This window comes from Taudactylus pleione, unplaced genomic scaffold, assembly GCF_031769625.1.
Source record: "Taudactylus pleione unplaced genomic scaffold, aTauple2 ptg000089l, whole genome shotgun sequence".
Classification (NCBI taxonomy): Eukaryota; Metazoa; Chordata; class Amphibia; order Anura; family Myobatrachidae; genus Taudactylus; species Taudactylus pleione.
In genome coordinates this window covers 10953193-10976375 of record NW_028284491.1, presented here as the reverse complement: position 1 = coordinate 10976375, position 23183 = coordinate 10953193, and the positions used below count along the sequence as shown (strand labels likewise).

General features: G+C 41.9%; 1 protein-coding gene across 2 annotated transcripts in view; it reads left to right on the top strand.

Moving 5' to 3' along the window:
• The window catches only part of MAP3K12 (mitogen-activated protein kinase kinase kinase 12), a 135815-nt gene that overhangs the window by 100777 nt on the left and 11855 nt on the right, over window positions 1-23183 (top strand). For both annotated transcript variants that reach the window (XM_088469172.1, XM_088469173.1), the window contains exons 6-11: window positions 10435-10593; window positions 11816-11924; window positions 17686-17795; window positions 19055-19171; window positions 20084-20209; window positions 21509-21941. In XM_088469172.1, the coding sequence (XP_088325298.1) occupies window positions 10435-10593; window positions 11816-11924; window positions 17686-17795; window positions 19055-19171; window positions 20084-20209; window positions 21509-21941 (1054 nt within the window). The remainder of the gene's footprint in view (window positions 1-10434; window positions 10594-11815; window positions 11925-17685; window positions 17796-19054; window positions 19172-20083; window positions 20210-21508; window positions 21942-23183) is intronic.

Below are 23183 nucleotides of genomic sequence, written 5' to 3'. Positions count from 1 at the left end.
TAGGGAATTAAAGTCTTATATGCAATATGCATACATACGTCATACTTGCCTATTGTTTAGACATTCTATTCAGGAAATCCCTGAGGGGAAGTCCAAGGGGCAAGTGTGGGGGCGTGATGATATGAGTCACATGACTGCCCCATACCTGTGCAGTGACGCTATTTGCACAACACGATTTGTACCAACAAGAAAATGCACCCTGTATAGCAAAGAGAAATGGAGCGGGAGGGTGTGTTGGGTAGGTCTCCCTGAAATTTGGGAGTCTCCCGGAGGCAAGTATGGTGTTCATCCACAGTCATAATTTTGGTTTCATCCATACTCATTGCACATAAAAGTCTTTAGTGACAGTCAGACAAAAGTATTGTGGACATAAACATTTACTTTGTTCCCTGTGCATGCAGGAATTTGAAATTCATGTAATATGCATTTGTGCCCCTTTATATCTGGTGAGGCAGATGAAAGGTGTAAACAAATGTTATGTACTGTAGGAGAGTTCTCAAGAAAGATATCTTAAAGTGGCACAATCATTAAGTGTAAAGCCCAGCGTGCTTTACACTGAATGTAAGCGCTGCTTTTCAAATTCTTTATTTTGAGTGGTCAGTCATAACAGAAAAATAAACATCAAAACCATGTTATTGACAGCAGAACAAAAAACAATACAGATATCAAATATCTCTGCACAATCAAAAATAAAATCAATTAGAGAAAAAGAAAAAAAAACAAGATATAATACAATCTGTGAATAGTGACATCGGATATAAATTGATAACCAAATTATTAATAAAATAAGAACTTGGATAAGAAACATCGATTGCAACATAGAAGTCATGGAGGGGATAAGTGGAGGGAAAGGAAGGAGTTGGGGAGGGAAAGGGAAGGGGAAAATGACCACATGAATAAATAGAATAAAAAATATCAGGTTAAACTGAGAGAAATAAAAGGTAAATATGTAATAGCGATGGAAAGAAAAAAAAAAAAGAGTGAGGCGAAGGAGTCCACAGCTACCACCCGTGGGTCCCCGCAAGTGCTCATCCCTCAGAAAAAGATGGGGGCCGAGGTCTATGTTCAGCAGAAAGCCAGGGAGCCCATACTTGGGTAAATATGTGTCCTCTATCATGGAGGTAATAGGTTATCTCCTCCAGAGCAGCTATATGCCAAATCTGTTGTTTAAGCGCAGGAAGAGACCGTGGGGAAGTATTCTTCCAATTAAGGGCTATCAGGGACTTGGCCGCCGATAGAATATGCATAAGTAATTTCTTTGAAAATGTATGAAGATTTGGAGGTGAGCAACAAAACAAAAATACCCAAGGGTCCTTTGTTACCAGGGATTCCAAGAGAGAGTTCAAAAGGTCATGAACCAAATCCCATAAGGGGATAATATTTGGACATGTCCACCAGATATGTAGCATAGTGCCTCTATGGCCGCAACCTCGCCAACAGTCAGGTGATGAGGAGGGAAACATCTTATGGAGTCGCACAGGAGTATAGTACCATCGATAGTAGATTTTATATGAGGTTTCTTTAATTTTAGTGGAGATGGAGGATTTAGCGATACCGAGTCGGACTTCTTTCCATGTTTCCTCCGGAGGAGGAGGGCCTAGATCTCTCTCCCATTCAGTCTCATGAGATCTTGTAGGTGGGAGGGTTACATCAAGGAAGATAGAATAAAGTTGCGAAATCAAGCCTTTGGTTAGGGGACGATATTTACAAAGGTGTTCAAAGGGCGTAAGTTCCCTAAGTACTGATGTAGAAGGTAAAGAGCACAAAAAATGGCTAATTTGAAAAAATTCAAAGGGGTTCAGTATTTGGGATGGGCCTTGTAGTTGAAGTTCTGATAGGGACAACCATTGGCCCTGAGTGGAGAAATCTACAGGGAACCTAAGGCCCACTTTAGACCATGAGTGTGCTTTTTTGGTGGAGGAGCCAGGGCGAAATAAGGGACTGAACCAAATGGGAGTTAGGGGGGAAATTGGGGAGGTGAGATTCAATTTGAGAGAATGTCGATCCCAAAGGGAAATATTAAATTTAAGGGCAGGGAGTTGCTTCAAGGTGACAGGGCGTTGTGCGGGGGACAGGCCCCATATGGAGGTTAAGTCAGGGAGGGCAACGTGGGCAGCTTCTAGGTCTAGCCAGGAAATGGACCCTGGAGGCGAAAAAGAGGTGACAATTTGCGAGAAATGGGAGGCTAGTAAGTGCTGCTTTAAATATTCAACTCCAACCTGCTGAGAAGTGCCAGCTTACAAAAGCTGCTGCTTTTTAAGTATAGCCCCCTGAGTAGCCCTGGGGGTAAATTTACTAAAGTGAGAGTTTTTAGAAGTGAGTTTTAAAAGTGATGTTGCTCATAGCAACCAATCAGATTCTAGCTGTTATATTCTAGAAGGTGCTAGTTACATGTTAAGTAGAATCTGATTGGTTTCTATGGGCAACATCACTTTTAAAACTCACTTCTAAAATCTCTCACTTTAGTAAATTTACCCCTTGTGGTTTACTTGCCTAGTAAAGATACAAGTTGATTATCATAAGCACATATTTTGACTAGTTAAAGGAGAAAAGAAAAAATAAAGAAACAAATAAATAAAAACCCCTGGACCCACTTTAACTAAAATTAGTAACCAGCACTAGTGCTACAGCCTAGGATGGTTATCGCTAAAGCTGGGGGATAACAGGTACGAGGTCCCTCTGCAAAAGCTGTAACTAGCACCAGTCTGTGCTAAGTTGTACTGGTCACACTATAATATGATACCAGCCTTAATCAGAATAGGGCAGAGAATTGAGCCTACAAAAAAACTGTGATCTCCTTGATGGCCAACCAAACATGCTGAATATCTCTGGGGATCATCCCGCCACCATTTCAGCGGTGGGTGTAAGGATAATGGTTTAAATAGTGAAAATTATTAAGTACATTTATGTAACGACAAGTCCCAGCATAGCCAGGCAGCCAGAGTCTGCTGTAACATGTAGTACCACAAACACACACAATAGTACAAATAATTTCCCCACACACTGATTATTGCATTTGTTTATTTGGATAAAGACTCGGCCAAATCCCTCCCCACTGCCCTACTCGCCTATATACATTAGGATTTATATTTTCAACGCATACTCAATGGTATCTTTGCCATGCATGCAGACATATTTTATATAATTTTATTTATTATAATTTTACAATGCCAGTGATTAAGATGATGATGATGATGACAGCCGTATCTTTACTCGCCATTTGCGTTCGTGAACAGAGATCCATGCGCCTCAGAATCAGGCCCTATGAGCTTCTCAATGTTACTTGCCTTAAATGCTGCCCCCAAAATTCACATCAGCAGTTCTGACCCATTTGCCAAACCATGTATATATATTTTATATATATATTTGTAACTAAGTATATAAAGCCTTCATATGTATATCTCTTCATAGTATAACCACTATCTTTCTTCCTGTATTTTCTCCCTTACAATTCCTTCCCATCTCTCCATCCCTGTGTCCCTTATTTCTCTTTGTTCAATCTCTCCAGTCAACAACTGGCAGTAATCTATGAAAGGAGGGTCATTATCACTGTTATGTGGGGGCACAGAGTGTTTCTATGGAGATGAGCCACAAAATGGGTGTGGGGATTAGTGTCCATCTGTTATCATGTGTGACCCCCTCCTGAAAGGGCAGCATCACATTAGAACATGGAGCTGCTGGCACACAGGCACACATACTTGCATGCACTCACTTAGCTCTCATCGAGGACATGTTGCAGATGGGACCTCATCTCCTGCCGGCTCCTTCTAATCAAGACAGAGATGAGTCATTATATGAGAAGCTGTAAATAAACCTACAGAAGATTAAGCACTAATGTTTTTTCATTTGGAATTTTTCCTGACAAGAAAAAAAAAAAAAAAAAGATGTATTTCATCAGGGTTACAAAACGACACTTAATGAGAGCAAGGTACTAGTGTGGAGTGGGTGAAGCACATTGCTTATAAGGTAATCATTGCTAAGTGTTACATATATATAGCATTCTGTGGTACTGTACATTATGCATTACAAATGATTGGTTAACATACAATTTAGAGTGTACCTCTCACCTCTGCTATATGTAAGCAGCCAATCTGTATGCGACAGCGGAACCAGTATTCAGGCAGTTCTCTAGTTACACTGATTCAGTAAGAAAAAGTGACATCACTCAGGGGGAGATTTATCAAGCCTAGATATAGTGGAGAGAAATAAAGTACTAACCAACCAGCTCCTAACTGTCATTTCAAACACAGCCTGTAACATGACAGATGTTTAGGAGTAGATTGGTTGGTACTTTATCTTTCTCCACTTTATCTCTCTCAAAGGCTTAGTACATCTTCCCCTCAGGGTGAGATTTATCAAATCTTGAAGAGAGATAAAGTTATGAGAGATTGAGGGGAAGATGTAGCAAGCCTTGGAGAGAGATAAAGTACCAAGCAATCAGCTCCTGTCATTTTAAAGGCTGTGTTTGGAAAGATTACAGTTAGAGGCTAATTGGTTGGTACTAGGGGGAGATTTATCAAAGCTTTGAGAGAGATAAATTACCAACCAAATAGCTCCTTAAGCTGGGTACACAATATATGATTGTTTGCATGATATATCGTTCTGTCGCGGATCGGGACGATATATCGTGTGTATGAGCGATCCGTCGTTTGCGATGTTTGTTCATCGCATCGTCCCATCTGCAGGTCTGCACAGCAGATGGGATAATGCTATGCTGCTAAATGCAGCATGGACAATACATTGCGCCGTCATGCACCGGATCGTATAGTGTGTACGGCGCATACAATGTATCATTACATTGCGTCGTTCCATCGCTGGGTACACACATCGTATATTGTGTACCCTGCTTGGCTGTCATTTTCCAAACACAGCCTGTAAAATGACAGTTAGAAGCTGATTGGTCTTTATCGCTCTGCACTTTAGGCCTAATTCAGAGATATAGAACCATGGAGCCGCACACAAGCGGCTGTGCAATTCACGGACATCTAAAATGTAAATGCAGCAGGATGTAGAAAACAGACACCTCCTTGCTGCATCTATGATCCCAGCACCAATGTCGCAGCCTGGAACCTCCATCGCAACCATCAGCCTGACCAGGTCCTGGCAGCTGCGAAGCAAGGAAAGCTACATCCACCGACACAGACCCTGGCTTCGCTCTCCTGGAAAACGGGGGCGACATGCCCCAGACTCTTTAAACACCTCCCGCTCTGCCTCCCAAACGTAGCAGCCTGACAATCAAGCTGTGACTGGGAGGCACTGCAAGCGGACTCGCAGATGGAGGGCTACACATGCGCAGTACAGATCCTGCGCATGCGCAGTCCTCTAACAATCGGAGATGTGCACTAACCATCGGGTTCGTGTACATCTCTGAATCATGCCCTTTATTTCCAAGCTTTGATAACTCTCCCCCTTTATCTCTCTCCACTCTATCTCTTTCCAAGATTCGATAAATCTTCCCGAAGAGCCTTGTGCCTCAATGATGTCTCTTGATTCTAGTAATTTGAAAGGCCGATTCAACCCAGAAAACAGCTGCTTACAGTTTAGTTCCTTTATGAGGTGCAGAAAGATGCAGCCACATCTCTGTGTGACTCAGGCCCAGCCCCAATGAATGCTGCAGAACTCCTTGGTTTTGTACAAGTGCACCTGCACTGTCTGCTCAGCAGGCTTCAGTATGCATGTTCTGTGCTCTCCAGAGACAACACTGCAAACCAGTGCGCTCAGGTGCGTTGTGTAAAAGTGTAAACATCACTATAAAGTCCAGCATCCTAACACCCATTCATTAAAATAAACTTTACAACGTTCCCCTAAAATACTGAGAGTGCACCTATGGGGAAATGTATCAAACCTTCTAAAGAGTAGAGAAGTTGGCCATAGCAACCAAACAGCTTATAGCTAGCATTTATCATGTACAGTCTAAAATATGATAGGTAGAAGGTTTGGTACATCTACCCCATTGAGAGGTGGTTCTCCGCAGGAGAGCAACATTGAAGCACAAAGTGGGTCCCATAAAAAGCATAGGATTAGTTGGAGCATTATTTAAATCCTTTTGAGGAAAGGAAATGTCCATGTTCTTCGTACAGCTTGATCCATAAAGCTATAATCCTGTGTGGAAATGCCAGGCACATGCTGAAATCGAGGTGCATGATGAGAACCAAGATGTTCTGCATTGTGAAGCGCAAATTTTAACATAAATGACCTAATCTATGTGTAGGGAATAGGTACATTTAGTGCATAGACCGCCCAATCCCATTTCCATCCCATAAAAGGGCATTTAATGACACTGTAGGTGCCTATCTCTGAGGCAGCTCAACCTTCTGGATCCCAACAAAGCTGTCCAGATCAACAGAAGTGACTGTGGCCTCAAATCAGGACTGTCCCGCACAGATTACCTGGCCCTTGCTCTCAGTGTCCAAATCTGCAAATATATTGATAGTGCAAGTGTGTAATGCCTCCAAGTTGTTAAAAGCTAAACATTGGAAGTCCCCTCTGACTTCCACCCATGATGCTCTTGTCAATAGGATGTGGTATATTTCATCTATGAAATATATTGCCTTCCTTCTGAATAATACACTTCCTAATGCTCTTCTCGCACAGGGCACCAAAATGTCTAGTTATGGCTCTGCCCCTACTATTCTGTTTTCTGCAGCAGCACACACACTTACCTGCCTAAATCATACGGTTTTCCTTTAGTCTCCAGTGGACTCTCTTCTGCTCCAGGAGTCCTGTTCTGTCAGGCTGAGGCAGCTGCCACAGAGTCTGAGAGCTAGACCCACTGTCCGTGTACGTCAGTGTCCTCATGGCTGCCGCTCCTCTGCTCGAGTCGTGCTGGCTCATCTTCATACTGTTCCTCCAGTATGTGCAACATGGAGAAAAAGCATGGAGCAGAGCCCTACCCTCAGGTAGAGCTGCTTGGCCAGGCCTCTAAGTTTGTCAGTTAGCGCAGTTTACATAGCTGTGGCAGATAAGATAAATCATACACCAACGCACCATCCTCCGGTGAAGCCCTTGTTCCTTGTTAAACACTGTTTTTTATATTTGTCCTGCACTCGCCCTGGCTGTGTCACTGCTAGAGGCACCCATCAAATTCACATGAAAAATACAATAATGACATAAAGCTGTGATGGCCTCCATTTTTATCTGTATAGACTTAAAGTTTTTGCAATGCACTGTGGGGCTGATAGCGTTGCATGCGATGTGTCCACAAATGCAGTGCTTAAAAATAAACGCCTGCATTCAGAGTTAGTGCAGTGCAAGAGATCTGTCTGAAATCAGCTGGATCGCTGCATAAGTTCACCACTGAATAGCCCGCAATGCCATCTACATGCCCACGACACACCCACGGAACACCTACCCTACATTGCAACCCAGTTACACCCACTCAGCTGCAAGTGGAGATCATCATACGTGCTCAAAATGATGTATGCATGGCTCCAACGCTTGCACAGTTGCTAATATTTGTGAGATCGGTCTGCAGAAGTGGACTTGCGTGCAACTCTGAATCATTCTATAAAATAATGCATAGTGAGTACACTCCTATGCATTTCTCTTGTAATTAGTCTTAAGATACGTGTTTTTCTTTTTGCTATGATTGCTGCTGGTAAAATGTACATAGGGCCTGATTCAGAGCCGGACGCAATTAGCGCTCGCTCGTCCAGAAAATAGGGGTGGCTATTCAAATGAACCGTTCGCTGTTTGCGGTCTGTTGACGCCTCTAGGTCTGAAGGAGCGAACAAAACTTGCGGTCGTTTTTTGGGAAACTACGCCCCCTGGCCACTCGCATCCCACGTCATGTCCGCTATTTATTAGATTAATCGAGTACATCGAACAGGGTATGAACTGCTCGCTATTCTTGTGGTCGGTTTTTGCTACCACAATTTTGCGAGCAGTTCTGGCTATAAAATAACCCAGTGACGTGGTCAGTGACGCTGCTGTTTTAATTATGCACACCCATAAAATGCCCGTTTTGACCTTTAAGCACGCCTGCGTTCTGATTTCCACTCCCCGCTTTCAAGCACCTTCCCCTGTTACCACCCACATACGCCTCATTCTGTCACTCAAATTATCAGGCATTCGCTATTTTGCGAGCACATGAATTTCGGCCGCACTGACTGGTTCGCGCATGCGTATAACGATCCGTACGCATGCACAGTTGGGCAAACATCGCTCGGAGCGAACGAACTGCCGCTTACGAGTGGCTCTGAATCAGGCCCATAGACTGCAAAACTCACAGCACCATCTACAGGCTGTTAGGAGCACTGCACCATAATGGTGCTGAGGGCTGGAGGAATGACGATGATGACTTGGATCAGATGCACTACTTCTGACTGGCTGATTGATTCTATAGCTGATGGCACTTTAGTATGGCTGCTGAATTATATGAAGTTGTGGCCATCTTTTTGCATTACTCAGTTAATATTTCCATTTGGTTTTTATTTTATTTTCTATTTGTGTTTTGCATTAGTGTTTGTATTTAGCCATATTTTATAAGGAAATTATGACTTTGCATTTATTATTAACACTGTCACTCTTTCTTGGGTATATGACACTTTATTACATTATTATGCAGTATAAAAAAATGTAATGCAACTTTATTACTAAAACTGGGTACACACTACACAATATCGCTGGCGACAGGACCCTGCAGGCTGCAAGTGCATACACACTTGCCGATGCCAGGTCAGACGGAAGGGAGGGAAGCTACGTGTCATGCTGCATTCTGCAGCATGGCATCGATAGCGACATTCCCCGTCGGCCATTAAGCAGGGCCGACAGGCGATGTTGCTAGCAACCTGCGGGAGCGCGCATATCATGGGTACACACTAGACGATGTACCCGATATGTCGCTCCGATCCGCTGGATTGGACAACATATCATCTAGTGGGTACCCAGCGTAACACTGCCAAGCCACATCCCTATATTACCTCTGTGCTGTCTCTAAGCATTCTCTACATTATCATGGGGAGTTATTATACACACTTGCTACTCTTCATATAAACATGGCACATTTGCTACTGATGTACAGCGGAACATACTGTATACTGAGATGTGACCTATGCACAATCATATGCTTTTTCATGTGTGTGGCTGTTCCTGCTTACATTCAGGCATAAATTCCCCATTGTATCAGCTATACAGATAAATTCAGAGACCTGAGATCATTAATGATAATTGTACAGCAGTGACATCACATATGACATCATACATGTTATATTTCAATCACGGTCATTGATTTTACATATTTCCATTCTAATTTCACTCATCTTCCATCATCTTCAGATACATAAATAAAAAGAATGATAGCCGGACATTGAACAAGTCTATTCCAACATTGCTGCCAGCATTACTTGAGGTTATGGGGTTATAAAACCAGAGACAAATAATGAATCCTTAAGCCAGCTGCATCTTCCCTTTCCCCCATGAGACCTGTGCTACTGACCCCACAGAAGTGAGAGAAGAATGGTAGAGTTGATATCTTTTGTTACTCTAATGAGTAATGTGTCACACAGCGACTCTCCCCTCTCAGCGAGGAGTCTCCCTATAACCTCTGGTCCTGTGATGTCATAACTCATAATTCATTTGACAAGCTGAATTCTTTGAGCGACTTTCTCCTTGAAGTTAAAATGAGATCTGACAGATGAAGATATAATGATTCACTTTCATTTATTTCGCATTATTATTTGCTATCAGAAATGACATGTGGAGGAAAAAGGTAGAGAAAGGGTAGAAAAGGAGAAGGGGCGGGGGTATAATTTATTGTATGCTTTGGAGTTTTATCATTCATTTAGGGTTGTACCCTGTATGTTTTCATATGGGTATCTATAAAATTTTGTGGCATCCAACGTCCCCAAGAACCTCCATAGGCTTATGGCATCATTTTAGTGGGCTCTAGGCTACCCAGGCAGCTGTCTAGAGCAGCACTGATCAGGGTCAGCATATGATATATACTTTATTCTTTTTTATACACTTTTTTATTATTTATTTGTGACTTGTTTGTCCCTTTAAATTGGTGGACAAGGGTATGGGGTTATTGTAGATGGCTCAATGACAGCTATGCGAGCGGCCAGGAGGTCGAAACAAACAAACAAACGAAAAAAATGCCCTGATTCAGAGCGAGCGCTCTAAATCAGCACCCCAGTTCCATATTGCCTGGACCATGAGAATCTTAAACAAAGCTCAACATATGGGACTGCATGCATCATTGTACTATACACTGATAATAATAATAATAATAATAATAATGCGTTCCTTCTTATCTCAATCACATTAACAAAAGGTACATTTATTGCCTAATGATGCATTTAAATACTTTGTGTAAGGAAGTGTGTTTATAATGAGAACATGGTAATTATCCTTAGGTGTTGCTGTCACTTTAAATGTATAAACAGTAAAAGGCATTTAGGCAAATGTATGTTATTAAACATTTCTGACTTTCAGGTCCTTTGGAGTGGTCCTGTGGGAGCTTCTAACTGGGGAGATACCCTATAAAGATGTGGATTCCTCAGCTATCATATGGGGTGTAGGAAGCAATAGTCTGCACCTTCCTGTACCATCCAGTTGTCCCGATGGGTTTAAGCTTCTCCTGCGACAATGCTGGTTAGTGCTGGAAATAGGAATCTGTAATACCTATTTAAGAATATACAATATCATATTCCTTACTGAGTGCAAGATTGAGCTAGATATGTATGGACCCGCCAAGATGTGCATATGGAGATCCAGCGTAAAACCTCTTGTTTCTTCCATTTATTCTCTGCTGTATGAAGATACAAGAGACTACTGTGATGTGAGCTTTCTTTGCTATACATAAAATATTATGCCTCCTCCTTCGTCAACAATGACACTTATTGTCATACATAGTATATAGCTATTGGAATCAGGTTGGGTACGGGATGCTGGCACTCAGTGTCGGACTGGGGCATAAAGTACCCACCGTGGGAAGGCAGTGGTAGGGGGCGTATGCTTAAGGGGTGTGGCCAGACCCCAGAGGGGGTATGGCCAGCCACCAGATATGCTTGGCTAACCAATAGGCAAATCTGGTTGTAGTTTCTATAGAAAGGAGCCAAACACCCATGTTGATCAGTGGTACTACTCCACCAGGTAACTGACCATATAATTGAGTAACATGATTTGAGGTCTGGAACCTGACACCTAGAGGAGGAGGGTGGGCCCTCAGGTAGTAGGGCCCACCGGGGATTTCCCCTGTACCCCTGTGGGCCAGTCCAACCCTGTCAGCGCTTGGGATTCCGGCGGTCAAAATCCAGATGCCGGCATCCCAACAGGGTAGGGATTCCGACAGGTATCCTAACCCTTTCCCCAACCCTAAATTAGCCCTAACCCTCCCTTCCCACACCCTGAACCTAACCTCCCCTAAGTACCTAACTTTAACCCTCCATGCCTAGTGCCTAACCCTCCTTGTCCCTTCATTACGCCAGAATTTTGACAGGTGTCAGGATTCCGGCAACGAATTGTTACTACATCCCGTTGGAATCATATAATATTTTAGGTGTAACATAATTTGCTGAGGAAATGCTATGCTTGGACAGGGGGTTGTATATTTTGGGACATTGGCAAATGAACCTAGCAATTTATAAAAACATTCACTCTTTGCCTCATGTCTGCACCTCCTTTTGTCAAAATTATCTGTACTTGTTTTTTTTTGCGCAATTGTATTTGTATGATTTATTATTCTGACTGTCCAGTGCTGCACAATTTTTTTAGAACCTTTAAAAAGAAACTATGATGATGATACAGTATATAGAGCTATCATTTGCCCCAATACAAATGAGTGGGTCTTAGTGTGCTATGTCTACTTTGTTAGGAACAGCAAGCCAAGGAACCGACCCTCGTTTCGGCAAATTCTGCTGCACTTAGATATTGCTTCTGCTGATGTCCTGTCTACCCCACAGGAAACATACTTCCAATCACAGGTGAGTGAGTGATCTGACAGCTGGGAGTAGCCTGTCTGGTGTATGATTGTAGGCCTTGGTGTATCTGAGCAGTGAATGTGTTAACGGAAAGGGGTCACTAGCAATTCTATAGGATTACATGCAGGTTAGACGGGAGAAGGGATTTAGGCAAACTGAGTAAGAATTAAAGCTTTGCATACTTGCCACCAGAATGGGCTCTGTATTGTATACTAGTTACCAGAAAGGACCTTGTATTCCACATTATCCATCAAAATTGTCTGTAGGTATTATACTGATCTCCAGATGGAATATATATGTTATACCGATCACCAGAATACTATATGTTGTGTGCACATGCCACCAGAGACGTTTCTGTATTGTATACTAGTCACCAGAATCAGCTCTGCATTGGGTACTAGTCACCGTTGACTCTGCTAAAAAAAGAACAAACAAGAATTTGTATTCATAATCTAGAGGCTTTCATTTGAATATTGGTACCTGGAGAACCACCTTTAGAATTCCTAGTATATGAACCTGCATAAGAGAGAGGACTTAAAAAAGAACTTTGTTGTCCTAGGAATACCAGAGACCCATTCTTTCATTGAGGGAGTCTCCTCTTTCAAGTGAGTTGTTGAATAAGGTAATATTAGCTCTATGGCTAAAATAAAGAATTCTAACCTCAAACTTAGCATCATAATCCTAATCCCAACTCTAACATAGGCATAATAACATACATTCTAAACGTAATGCAATCTCTATCACTAGTCCTAACCTTAGTGTAAGAGCTAATCTAATCCAGGGGTGTGAGTGGGATGGGGCAGAATGATCCTAAAGATAAGGTAAAACCAAACTCTTGTTAAAATGTTTCTAATTTTTCCTCTCAATTTCTAGAATAACAGTATCAACATAGCTCATCAATTAGAATCGCTGGACATATAGGCTGGTAGGATTGCTGAGAACCCGTAAACATTCTGCTTTTGTGCATACAATTGTGAATTAATTTTCATGATTTGCAAAGAGGTGTTGGGGCTCACTTAAGTCATCTTGCCCTGGTTACAGAATTTGCTGGAACTATGGGCTGATTCAGAGATATATGGTACCCTCATGGTTAGCGCACATCTCCAATGGTGGGAGGGATGTGTATTGCACACCTGCTGCCCTCCATCTGTGAGTTCGTTCTTAGTGTCTCCATGCCGCAGAGTGATTGGCAGGCTGCGGCATTTGGGGGCTGGAGCTAAGCGTTCCTGACCAGTAATCCTATAAATGGGGGCGTGTCACCCTTGTATTCCAGGAGTGACAAGGCCAGGGTCTGCAACGGTGGACGTGGATTTCATGGGCGCGCAAGCTTACACAGCCTGGCCAAAAGAGCAAGCATCGATGGTCACGATGGTGATCCAAGGCAGCGCCTTCGGACGCTGCACTCTGATCATAAATGCAATGCAAGAGATGTCTAATGCTGTAGACACCTCCTGTTGCATTTACATTTTATTGGACATTATGCACAGCCACTTCCTTGCGGATGTGCAATACCGTCCATCTCTGAATCAGGCCCTATATAAGTTAAAGTTAATAATACATGAATACTTAGCAGGTCTTTGTGTGGTAGGCGTGTAAGATAATGCATAGGTTATGAGAGAAGCATACAATTTTCTAGATAAAGTGAAAGCATATTATGGATTGCATAGGTCATGTGATACTTCTACATGACCTCTGGCGAGGGGTTAGCTGCAAACATAAAACCAATCACTTTTAGTTAGTCATCCTCTCCACAGACAGCAAACATCAACCAAATCAGCAAACCTGACACAAGAATAACTTATTTGATCTTTTAGTGGTGGTTGATGATACAAACAATGATATATGACAATCAAAGTTCATGCTACTTGATTAAAGATTAGGGGCCTGAGTCGCGCATAATGAAGATGCCGATCAGATATCATATATGACTATCCGCTTGCATTCTGAGTTATAGGCATCTATGTGATCACGCCGCTCCTAGGGGTAAATTTACTAAAGTGAGAGTTTTTAGAAGTGATGTTGCCCATAGCAACCAATCAGATTCAAGCTGTTATCTTCTAGAAGGTGCTAGTTAAGTGTTAAGTATAATCTGATTGGTTGCTATGGGCAACATCTCCACTTCTAAAAACTCTCGCTTTAGTAAACATACCCCCTAGTCCTCCATCTGCGAGAACAGCGGCCATCACTGGTAACAGCACTTTCACCTATCCCATACTAGGTGCAGAAGATGTGACTGAAAAAGGCAAATACACGCCATATGCACAACTTAGAATTGGTCTTATCTCTGTCTACAAACAACACGCCCATGGGGACTTTCACTTACGTGTGAATACCCCCTGACCGGCGATGTTTGGAAGGGCAGTTGGTTTGACTCCCCTATTTGAATTTTGACTGCGCTGTAGCCCCACCTCTGGAGCCTCCACCACCCAGTAGTAAAGCCCATTCAGCCGTCGCCGAGAAACAACTGAGATGAATATGACTCTAAGACGCCTATGCCGGCTGCTGCGCAGTTTGCAGATGTACCCCAATAAATTAGGATCAGGGTGTCAGTGGGCTCTGGTTTTGTTTAATATATTGATTAATAATATTACTTGGTAAATGTGTAGATAATGCAGAGATTTGATACCGCAGAAAGTAATGATTCAGAGAAAAGAGACATATACAGTACACAGAAATTACAAAAGAAGGAGAAAGAAATGTCCTCTGGTGGCGCACAAAAAGAAGAAATTAATACTAAATAAAATATAACCTTTATTATCATTTATTAAAACTTTGTTAAGTGATATATTAAAAGCAGATAGATAGATTTATTTATTTATGAACAGTTTCTTATATAGTGCAGCATATTCCGTTGCGCTTTACAATTGGAACATTAATAGAACAAAACTGGGTAATAGCAGACAGATATATAAGTAGGAAGGCCCTGCTCGCAAGCTTACAATCTATAGACAAGCTTACAATCTATATTCAAGCTTACAATCTATAGACAAGCTTACAATCTATAGGCAAGCTTACAATCTATAGACAAGCTTACAATCTATAGGCAAGCTTACAATCTATAGGCAAGCTTACAATCTATAGACAAACTTACAATCTATAGACAAGCTTATAATCTATAGGCAAGCTTGCAATCTATAGACAAGCTTACAATCTATAGGCAAGCTTACAATCTATAGGCAAGCTTACAATCTATAGACAAGCTTACAATCTATAGGCAAGCTTACAATCTATAGAATTTAGATTTAGAAATGGTGAGAACAAAGTTAGGAAAAGTGATACAGGTTGAGTCTCCCATATCCAAAATGCTTGGGACCAAGGGTATTTTGGATATCGGAATATTCTGTATTTTGGAATAATTGCATACCATATTGAAATGTCTTAGGAATAGGGCCCAAATCTAAACACAGAATGCATTTATGAATCATATACACCTTATGTACTCAGCCTGAAGGTCATTTTATACAATATTTTCAACAATTTTGTGGCTCAAACAAAGTTTGTGTACACACATGAAATTCATTTATGTTTCATATACACCTTATACACACAGCCTATAGGTCATTTTATACTTTATTTTTCATAATTGTGTGCCTTAATAAAGTTTGTGTACATTGAACCATCAAAAATCAAACGTTTCACTATCTCAGTCATGCTAAAAATATTCCGTATTTCGGAATATTTAGATATGGGAGACTCCACCTGTATAATAAAATTGATGCTGACACACTAAATGCTGCTATCTTGCAATAAAGTAATTATACAATATTATGCAGGGCCGTGACTAGGGTGATGCGACATGTGCCAGGGCACTGCAGGGCAGGGCAGGGGGCACTGTTTGGGCCATTCAATTTTCTGTGTATAATCATTCTCACTTGTAGCTTTCTCTCATTTTATTCCGCATCTCCTGACTGCCCCTATCTTCTCCATCTGGCCACCTCCACAAGCACCTCCAGTCACATTGTCCTTTATTTAACAAACACATTTCAAAATACTGTCATACCCAGGACACAAACCCATCACCTCTGCATAATTATTGTGTATCATCACTGCAGCCATTGCTTCACACTGTATTTGGCAGTGACATCTGGATAACAGTTGTACAAAGGGATCGGTACCCACAACCCTTTTTTAGAAGCGCATCTTATGTCCCTATTTGTAAAATGAAGGGGGGATGAGGGGGTGTCCCAATGCTCTTCCTGGCCCAGGGCACCAAAAGTCTAGTTACAGCTCTGATCTTATGAGTTTCTATGGCTCTTATTCATTGTGGTATGTGCAAGTAATTTTAATAGAAAGTGTGTTGGAAATAGGTGTATAGTCAGTATGTCTCTTTTAATGTACAGTATAAGTATATTGAAATAAAAGGGCAATTCATGTGAACAGTTAATATTGTTGTAACCAAATCCCAATTAACGGATGATCTCTCTCTCTAGGTTAAATAGTGTTTTTCAATCCACAAAAATTGATTAAAAGGAAAGCCACGTATTAAACAAATTACTTTGGCTGCAATATTTCCTTGTTATAAGCAGAATATTCTGCTGATAACTGATGACACAGTGTGGTATGCTTATAAGAGTGGTATGCTCAATTTTTGTGGATTGAAAAATTCTATTTAACCCAGAGAGAGATCATCTGTTAATTGGGATTTGGTTACAACATTAACTGTTCACATGAATGAATAACATACTAACATAAAATACACCCTTATATATAAAAGGATTATTCCAGGGAATTTTCAGAGTGACTATTTCATCAGCACCCGAGCAATAAAGCATATTCTAATTGTAGCATACTAACATTTGTGATGTCAGTGGGGCCGGCCCCAGACGGTATGCGTTCCCATGGGAACGCCTCCATCTGGGCAGCAATGCCCCTGGCACGCCCACCAAAGGGGGTGTGCTGTCACTCAACGCCCCCTTTGTAGCGAGACCCATAGCGACGGCTTGCCCGTTGCTATGCGGGTCTCGCGCATGCGCACAACGGAGTCAGCTCCCTCGTACGCATGCGCACTAGGCCAACATCGACCCGCTTGCGAGCGCTCAGCGCTCGTGAGCAGGTCTGAATCAGGCCGTTATTTCCAACGCACTGTCTATTAAAATTTCTTGCACATACCACAATGAATAAGAATCATAGATACTCATAATATTGTATAATTACTTTATTGTAAGATAGCAGCATTTATATTGTCAGCGTCAATTTTATTACATCACTTTTCCTAACTTTGTTCTCACCATTTCTAAATCTATCTGTTTTTAATATTTCACTTAACAAGGTTTTAATAAATAATAATACAGGTTATATTTATTTAGGATTAATTCCTTCTTTTTGTGCACCACCAGAAGACATTTCTTTCTCCTTCTTTTTGTGCACCACCAGAGGACATTTCTTTCTCCTTCTTTTGGAATTTCTGTGTATATGATTCTTCATATTGTCCTTGGCAGCACCCCCACTCACTTTGATTAGAACATATGGAATTGGGGTTGGATTGACTTAGAAATTGCTAGTGCAGTGGTTTCCTTTCCCTTCTCCCTTGATTTGGTTCAGAGAAAAGAGAGCAGTGGTAACTGTACAGAGTTTTATCTTCTTTAAATGCCAGTGATAAATGTTAGTAACAGCAGTAACATGTGGCAGTCTCAAAGAGTGATATTTGTAAGATTTTCCAATTTGAAATGGAATTACTTGTAAATTGGTAATTGTACAATGTGCTGTGTGTACATTGTGTCAGTAATAAGAAACACTAAGTGAGTCCTGTCTGCTGTTACCCCAGGCGGAGTGGAGGGAAGAAGTGCGGCTGCATTTTGAGAAAATAAAGTCAGAAGGGACATGCCTACAGCGTCTGGAAGAGGAGCTGATATCACGGCGCCGTGAGGAGCTCCGGTAAGATCTTAAATGACAGCATAGTACAACTAATTTATGTCACATGGTCACAGGTATTTCCCAAGGTGATATTTACACTGGTACATGCAAATTTGCTATTATAAGAGATAATGACATTAGCACTAACACAATTTAATGAGTATAATTCCACTTTCCATGTTACTGCAATTTGTAGTGTTCTTAAGTATTTGATGTGTTACATTTTTGTGGTTTACACCATTGGTGTTTGGTTGGCGTGGGAGCTACCCGTAATTACCTGAGCCCATAATTCAGCCGGGAAAGTGCAGCTAACTGTGGACCTACAGTACATACATACACACATAAATACATATATACATACATATAGTACATACATACAGTACATAGAATAATCCCTGACTCCAGATAAACTGAAAACAACAGTGGATAAACTATTGTCCAAGTTTCAGTACCACATTAACTGGGTAACTAATGACTGTGAGATCATCTTAAGGCGACGTTGTATGGAACAAGTTGGCAGTAGAGAGAGGTCATCTCTCATTCATATATCATGTGACAGTAATAGTCTTGACCACAGCTCACAAGCACCCAATTCATTATTCTGTAAATCATTTGTTCGCCTTATTGGGCCTGATTCAGAGATATCGATGCAATGTTGATATTTTTGCAGAACGGGCAATTGAATTGTGATTACTCTTCTACACAGGAACCACTCGCAGAGTGAGTGACAGGTAGTCAGCGTTTGGGGGTGGTAATGGAGGGTAGTTAAAAAAACGCAGGCATGTCTGACTATTTAAACACTGTTATATGGGCATGCATAAATTAGGCATTGCGGTTACATTCACAGCATGAGAGCCCCCTGCGTGTCAGGACAGCTGCAGTGATTGCGGCTGGTCAGACTTCACTTACATGCTTCGTGACTGCCCGATGTTCCTGACGTTTCTGCTGTTGCACGTCGTCGGATGGATATGAGAAGGCAGCAGTGGGCGTCCCTATGCTCGGCTGAGCTTTGGAAGACATTAGCATATTTTTGCAGCTGCGATCAGTGAGAGTATATAGTTGCGATTACATTAGAGTAAATCTCTGAATAAGGCCCTATGTTCACAAGTTGTATATTTGTTGTATTTTTATGACCTGGCAATTGTATCATATATGTTCTTATAAATAAAGAGATTTTTTTTTTTTAAATTGGTACATGGTAAAAATATTCTATGCTGTTTTTTTCTTTAATTGTCTTTACTTCCGGATATAGCATGCCCCAACTCTTTCTCTCTTGATAGACATGCTCTAGATATTCGAGAACATTATGAACGCAAGTTACAGAGAGCTAACACCCTCTACGTGGAACTCAACTCTCTGATGCTGCAGCTGGAGCTGAAGGAGAGGGAGTTGCTCAGGTCAGTACTGCACGCCTTAAATTGCTGAGGTTCTGTGGATACATGTCCATGTCATGCCAAATAATGACACTATAATGGCTTCTGTGCCTAATATTCAGTTTTTGTTATATCAATGAGGCTGGGATACAATTTATCTAACTTACACCAAGGTCCTCTAGCATTTCAGTACAATCCCTCCAACATGGCTTACAGCTGGTTCTAAATACTCTACCCCAATCTTCCGGGTGCTTTTCCTATTACAGCTACCAGGGCCAAAGTGATTAATTAGTGAAATAAGTGTTTTTAAAGCTGGGTACACACTTACCAATGTGTGTACCCAGCAATGCGACGCCCGACGGGACAAAATATCAGGCGGCTGGTACACATTACACGTTCCGGTGCCGACTGCCCGATATGTCAGGCACAAGCTCCATTCACGTGCCTGGCGTTAGCAGCTGGGTCGTCCCGTCGGCCCTACATGCAGGCCGAAGGAATGACCTTGATGGACAACCTGCGGGTCATCCATAGTGGGTACACATTTGCCGATGTGGACAATGGGTCGGCCCGATCCGCCGGATTGAGCGACATGTCGTCTAATGTGTACCCACCTTTACAATGCCCTCTGTAGTTTACTTGAAGATTGGACCCTCCATCCAATTTAACCAGGAGAGCAGAGAAATTGGGTTCCAACAGCAGGAATTCCTATAATTCAAGTAAGAGGATAAGGCCGGTGGGGGGACTATTCTGTTAAAAAAAAAATAACCAAGGGATTAGCCTTTAATGCAGAACTGATTTATGTCCCTTTTACACATAGGCTGGTTGATATGAGTTAGTGTGCAGTGTAGTTATGATATTAGAATATTGGATGTTGAAGGAAACTATTGCCTGTCCCTTGGATGTTGTGGAACACTGAGATTTCCTTGTTATGTACAGGAGGGAGCAGATCATTGAGAAGAAATATCCAGCTCTCCTGCGACAGCAGCCTCGGCCATCAAGCACTGTGGAAAAACTTATCAAAAAGAGAAATGTGCCACAGAAATTATCGCCACATGGAAAGAGGTGATACATACGGGACAGTGGAGGATGTTGCATTAAGTGGTGTTAATGTTTTGTTTGTGATAGTTCACTAGAAATATGACTACAGTGTTGCTCTTATAGTGCCAACATTTAGATTGCCCAAGAGAAAGTGTGTAGAGACAAAGGACCTCGTTCAAAATTGAAATCCAAATTCTGCTTTTAGTGGCCGCAGCTTGCTCTGTTTTTGTTTTATTTTAGCAAGGTGCCTTTTTTCCAGACGGGTCAGATTACCAATGGGGCGGATAGAGCTACAGTTCCAGGCTTCTACATAAAAATAGGCCCATTATCATGACATCATGATGGTAACCAGCTGCCTAGATGACCACACAGTCGGCCATAAATATTAAGTGATAAAATGGTCTTTCTAGTTTTCTTACAGTATTATGTAATTTATGTATTTAGGGAGACATTGGGGCTGATAGCACTGGTCGCACCTCTTCCCCATCACAATATAGGGCCTTGAACATTTTCAGCACCAAGCCCATGAGACCCTTAATCCATCCCTGAGGCAATTGCACTTGCGAATCCCTGTGACAAAACATCCGGGTCATTGGCTAGTGGGGGATGTAGAAAGCTAAAGTACAGTAAGGGCATGTTGATGTGAATTGCAGCTAATATGGATGGTGAAAGAGCACAAATCTGCCTGTTTGGAGGGACATGACTTGCTAGTACTCAAATTCTGATGCAAGCTGATGATGATAATGATGTCCGTAGATCGCGTCTGATTGCTCGAATGTAGCTAGCACAGACCCTATGAGGTAAATGAAGGAAAATTCCATGGCGGTGATTTAAATGCAGAATTGCACTGGACTAAACACTAGTTTGTCTAGAAAGGAGAAGACTACCAATATGTTTATTAATGTGGACTTACAAAAAATGTTCATTTTATATTTGCGTCTAGTTAATTTTGCATTTAGAACACTCTAAGCAAGTTGGGTACTTATTATCTGCACTCTCCAGCCATTCACTGTACTCACAGTTGAACTATACCTCCTGTAGTGCCTTGCGCACCTGCTCCTGTTACTTGAATTGGGAGGGAGGTGCACAGTTTCTACCTATGCCCAGTTGGTCACATCTCGCGTTTGCGGCCAACTTTAATTAGGACGCAATGTGCAATTATTTTACATGGTCACATTTTAAGCTTGCATTTGAGTCCAACTCTGAATGAGGTTCAGTGGGCAGTTTTTTGTAGCATGATGGTTTCTCCAGAGCCACAGCCACATGTATGATATAGAGATGCATTGATGTTTGGATTCTAAACAAAGTTTGATGTAATTCCAGGCCAGACATACTGAAATCTGAAGTCCTCCTGCCTAAAGTTGACTCTGCTTTGTCCCCATCAACACCCACGGGCTGCCAGAAACTGCCACCTTCTCCAGGACGTGGTCGCCGGGGAAAGCCTCGTTATCGTAAAGCCAAGGAATTGTTCAACTTGAGGGCAGCAGTGACTCCTGAGCCGACTCCGCAGAGCCAGCCGCCCCCACGTGACCCGCACCCTTTATCATCTTCCAGTCCAGATCTGCTATGTACTCCTTTAGAGGCGGAAGCTCGTAGAGGCAGCCAGAGTGCAGAATGCTCTCCTGTTCGCTCCCTTCCTGGACCACCAAGCCCAGACTCCCCATCTGGAAAGGGAACAGGGGGCAGAGCAGCGAGAGGAGGACAACACTTAACACCTGCAGCAATGCTGTACAGGGCAGCTGTCACCAGAAGTCAGGTAGAAAAATATGATACATTGTGAACACATGGGGAGATATTAATGCTAAGATGTAATTGGTCATTTAGTAATCCACTAACATAGTCAAAAAGCCACTACTACATTGTGTATATATATATATATATACACAAACACACTATATATATATATCTTGCAACATAGTCGGGGTAGGGGGTCTCTCTCCTGGGGTAGATGGACAACTCGTTACAGCAGCCAGGAAACAGCACACCAGTCCAGGGTTTCATGCAAGCTGGTCAGAACCAGTTTTATTGTGCAATATAAACAACAAAATAATCAAAACATAAAAATAAATCCTAGCCCTTCTGGGCACTAACTAGACAGGTTATTCCCTCTCTACAAGTGGCAGGGTATACTGCCTTACCACAAACACAGCACTTCCAAATAACACAGTGTCTCTGAACAAACCTCAGTGTCTGTTCTCCCCCAGGGTATGTGAGACACTCAACCAATACCTAACACAGCTTATCTGAGCCACTTCCAGGTGCAACTACTAATCAGCCTGCGCTCAGACTGAAAGGCCCAACACCTGGAATGGTCTGTGGATGGAGCCCTCCCTTCTCTTCTCACATACACACCCCTAGAACCCATTATCCGGCTTTTACCAAAAGCCGACACTTCTGGTCTGTTTCTGGGGTTTTTAAAACACATATGATAGGAATCTGGGACACACATATATGCCATCCCAGACTTCTCCAGTGCTTCTACCACAATATATAGTATAAATTTTAGATCATACATATATGGATAACAATAGTAGATGAAATCCCATTAATTATAGACATTGGAAAGGATTGAATCACAGACAACATTGACTGTGCTGGAGTCCAAGCCTATGTAATAAATAAGCCCAAAGATTATAAATGTGCTAAAGAGATACAGTGTCTTGCAAAAGTATTCATTTTTCATGTTTTGTTGCCTCACAACCTGGAATTAAAATGGATTGTTTGAAGTTGTGCATCATTTCATTCACAGAACATACCTAAAACTGTGAAGTTGTGTTTTTTTTTATATTGTGAATCAAACAACATTTAGGACAACATAGAAAACTTCAGCGTGCATAACTATTCACCCCCCTAAAGTCAGTACTTTTTCTAGCCACCTTTTGAGGCAATTACAACTGCAAGTCGCTTTGGATAAGTCTCTATGACCTTGCCACATCTTGCCCCTGGGATTTTTACCCATTCCTCAAGGCAAAACTGCTCCAGCTCCATCATGTTGGAT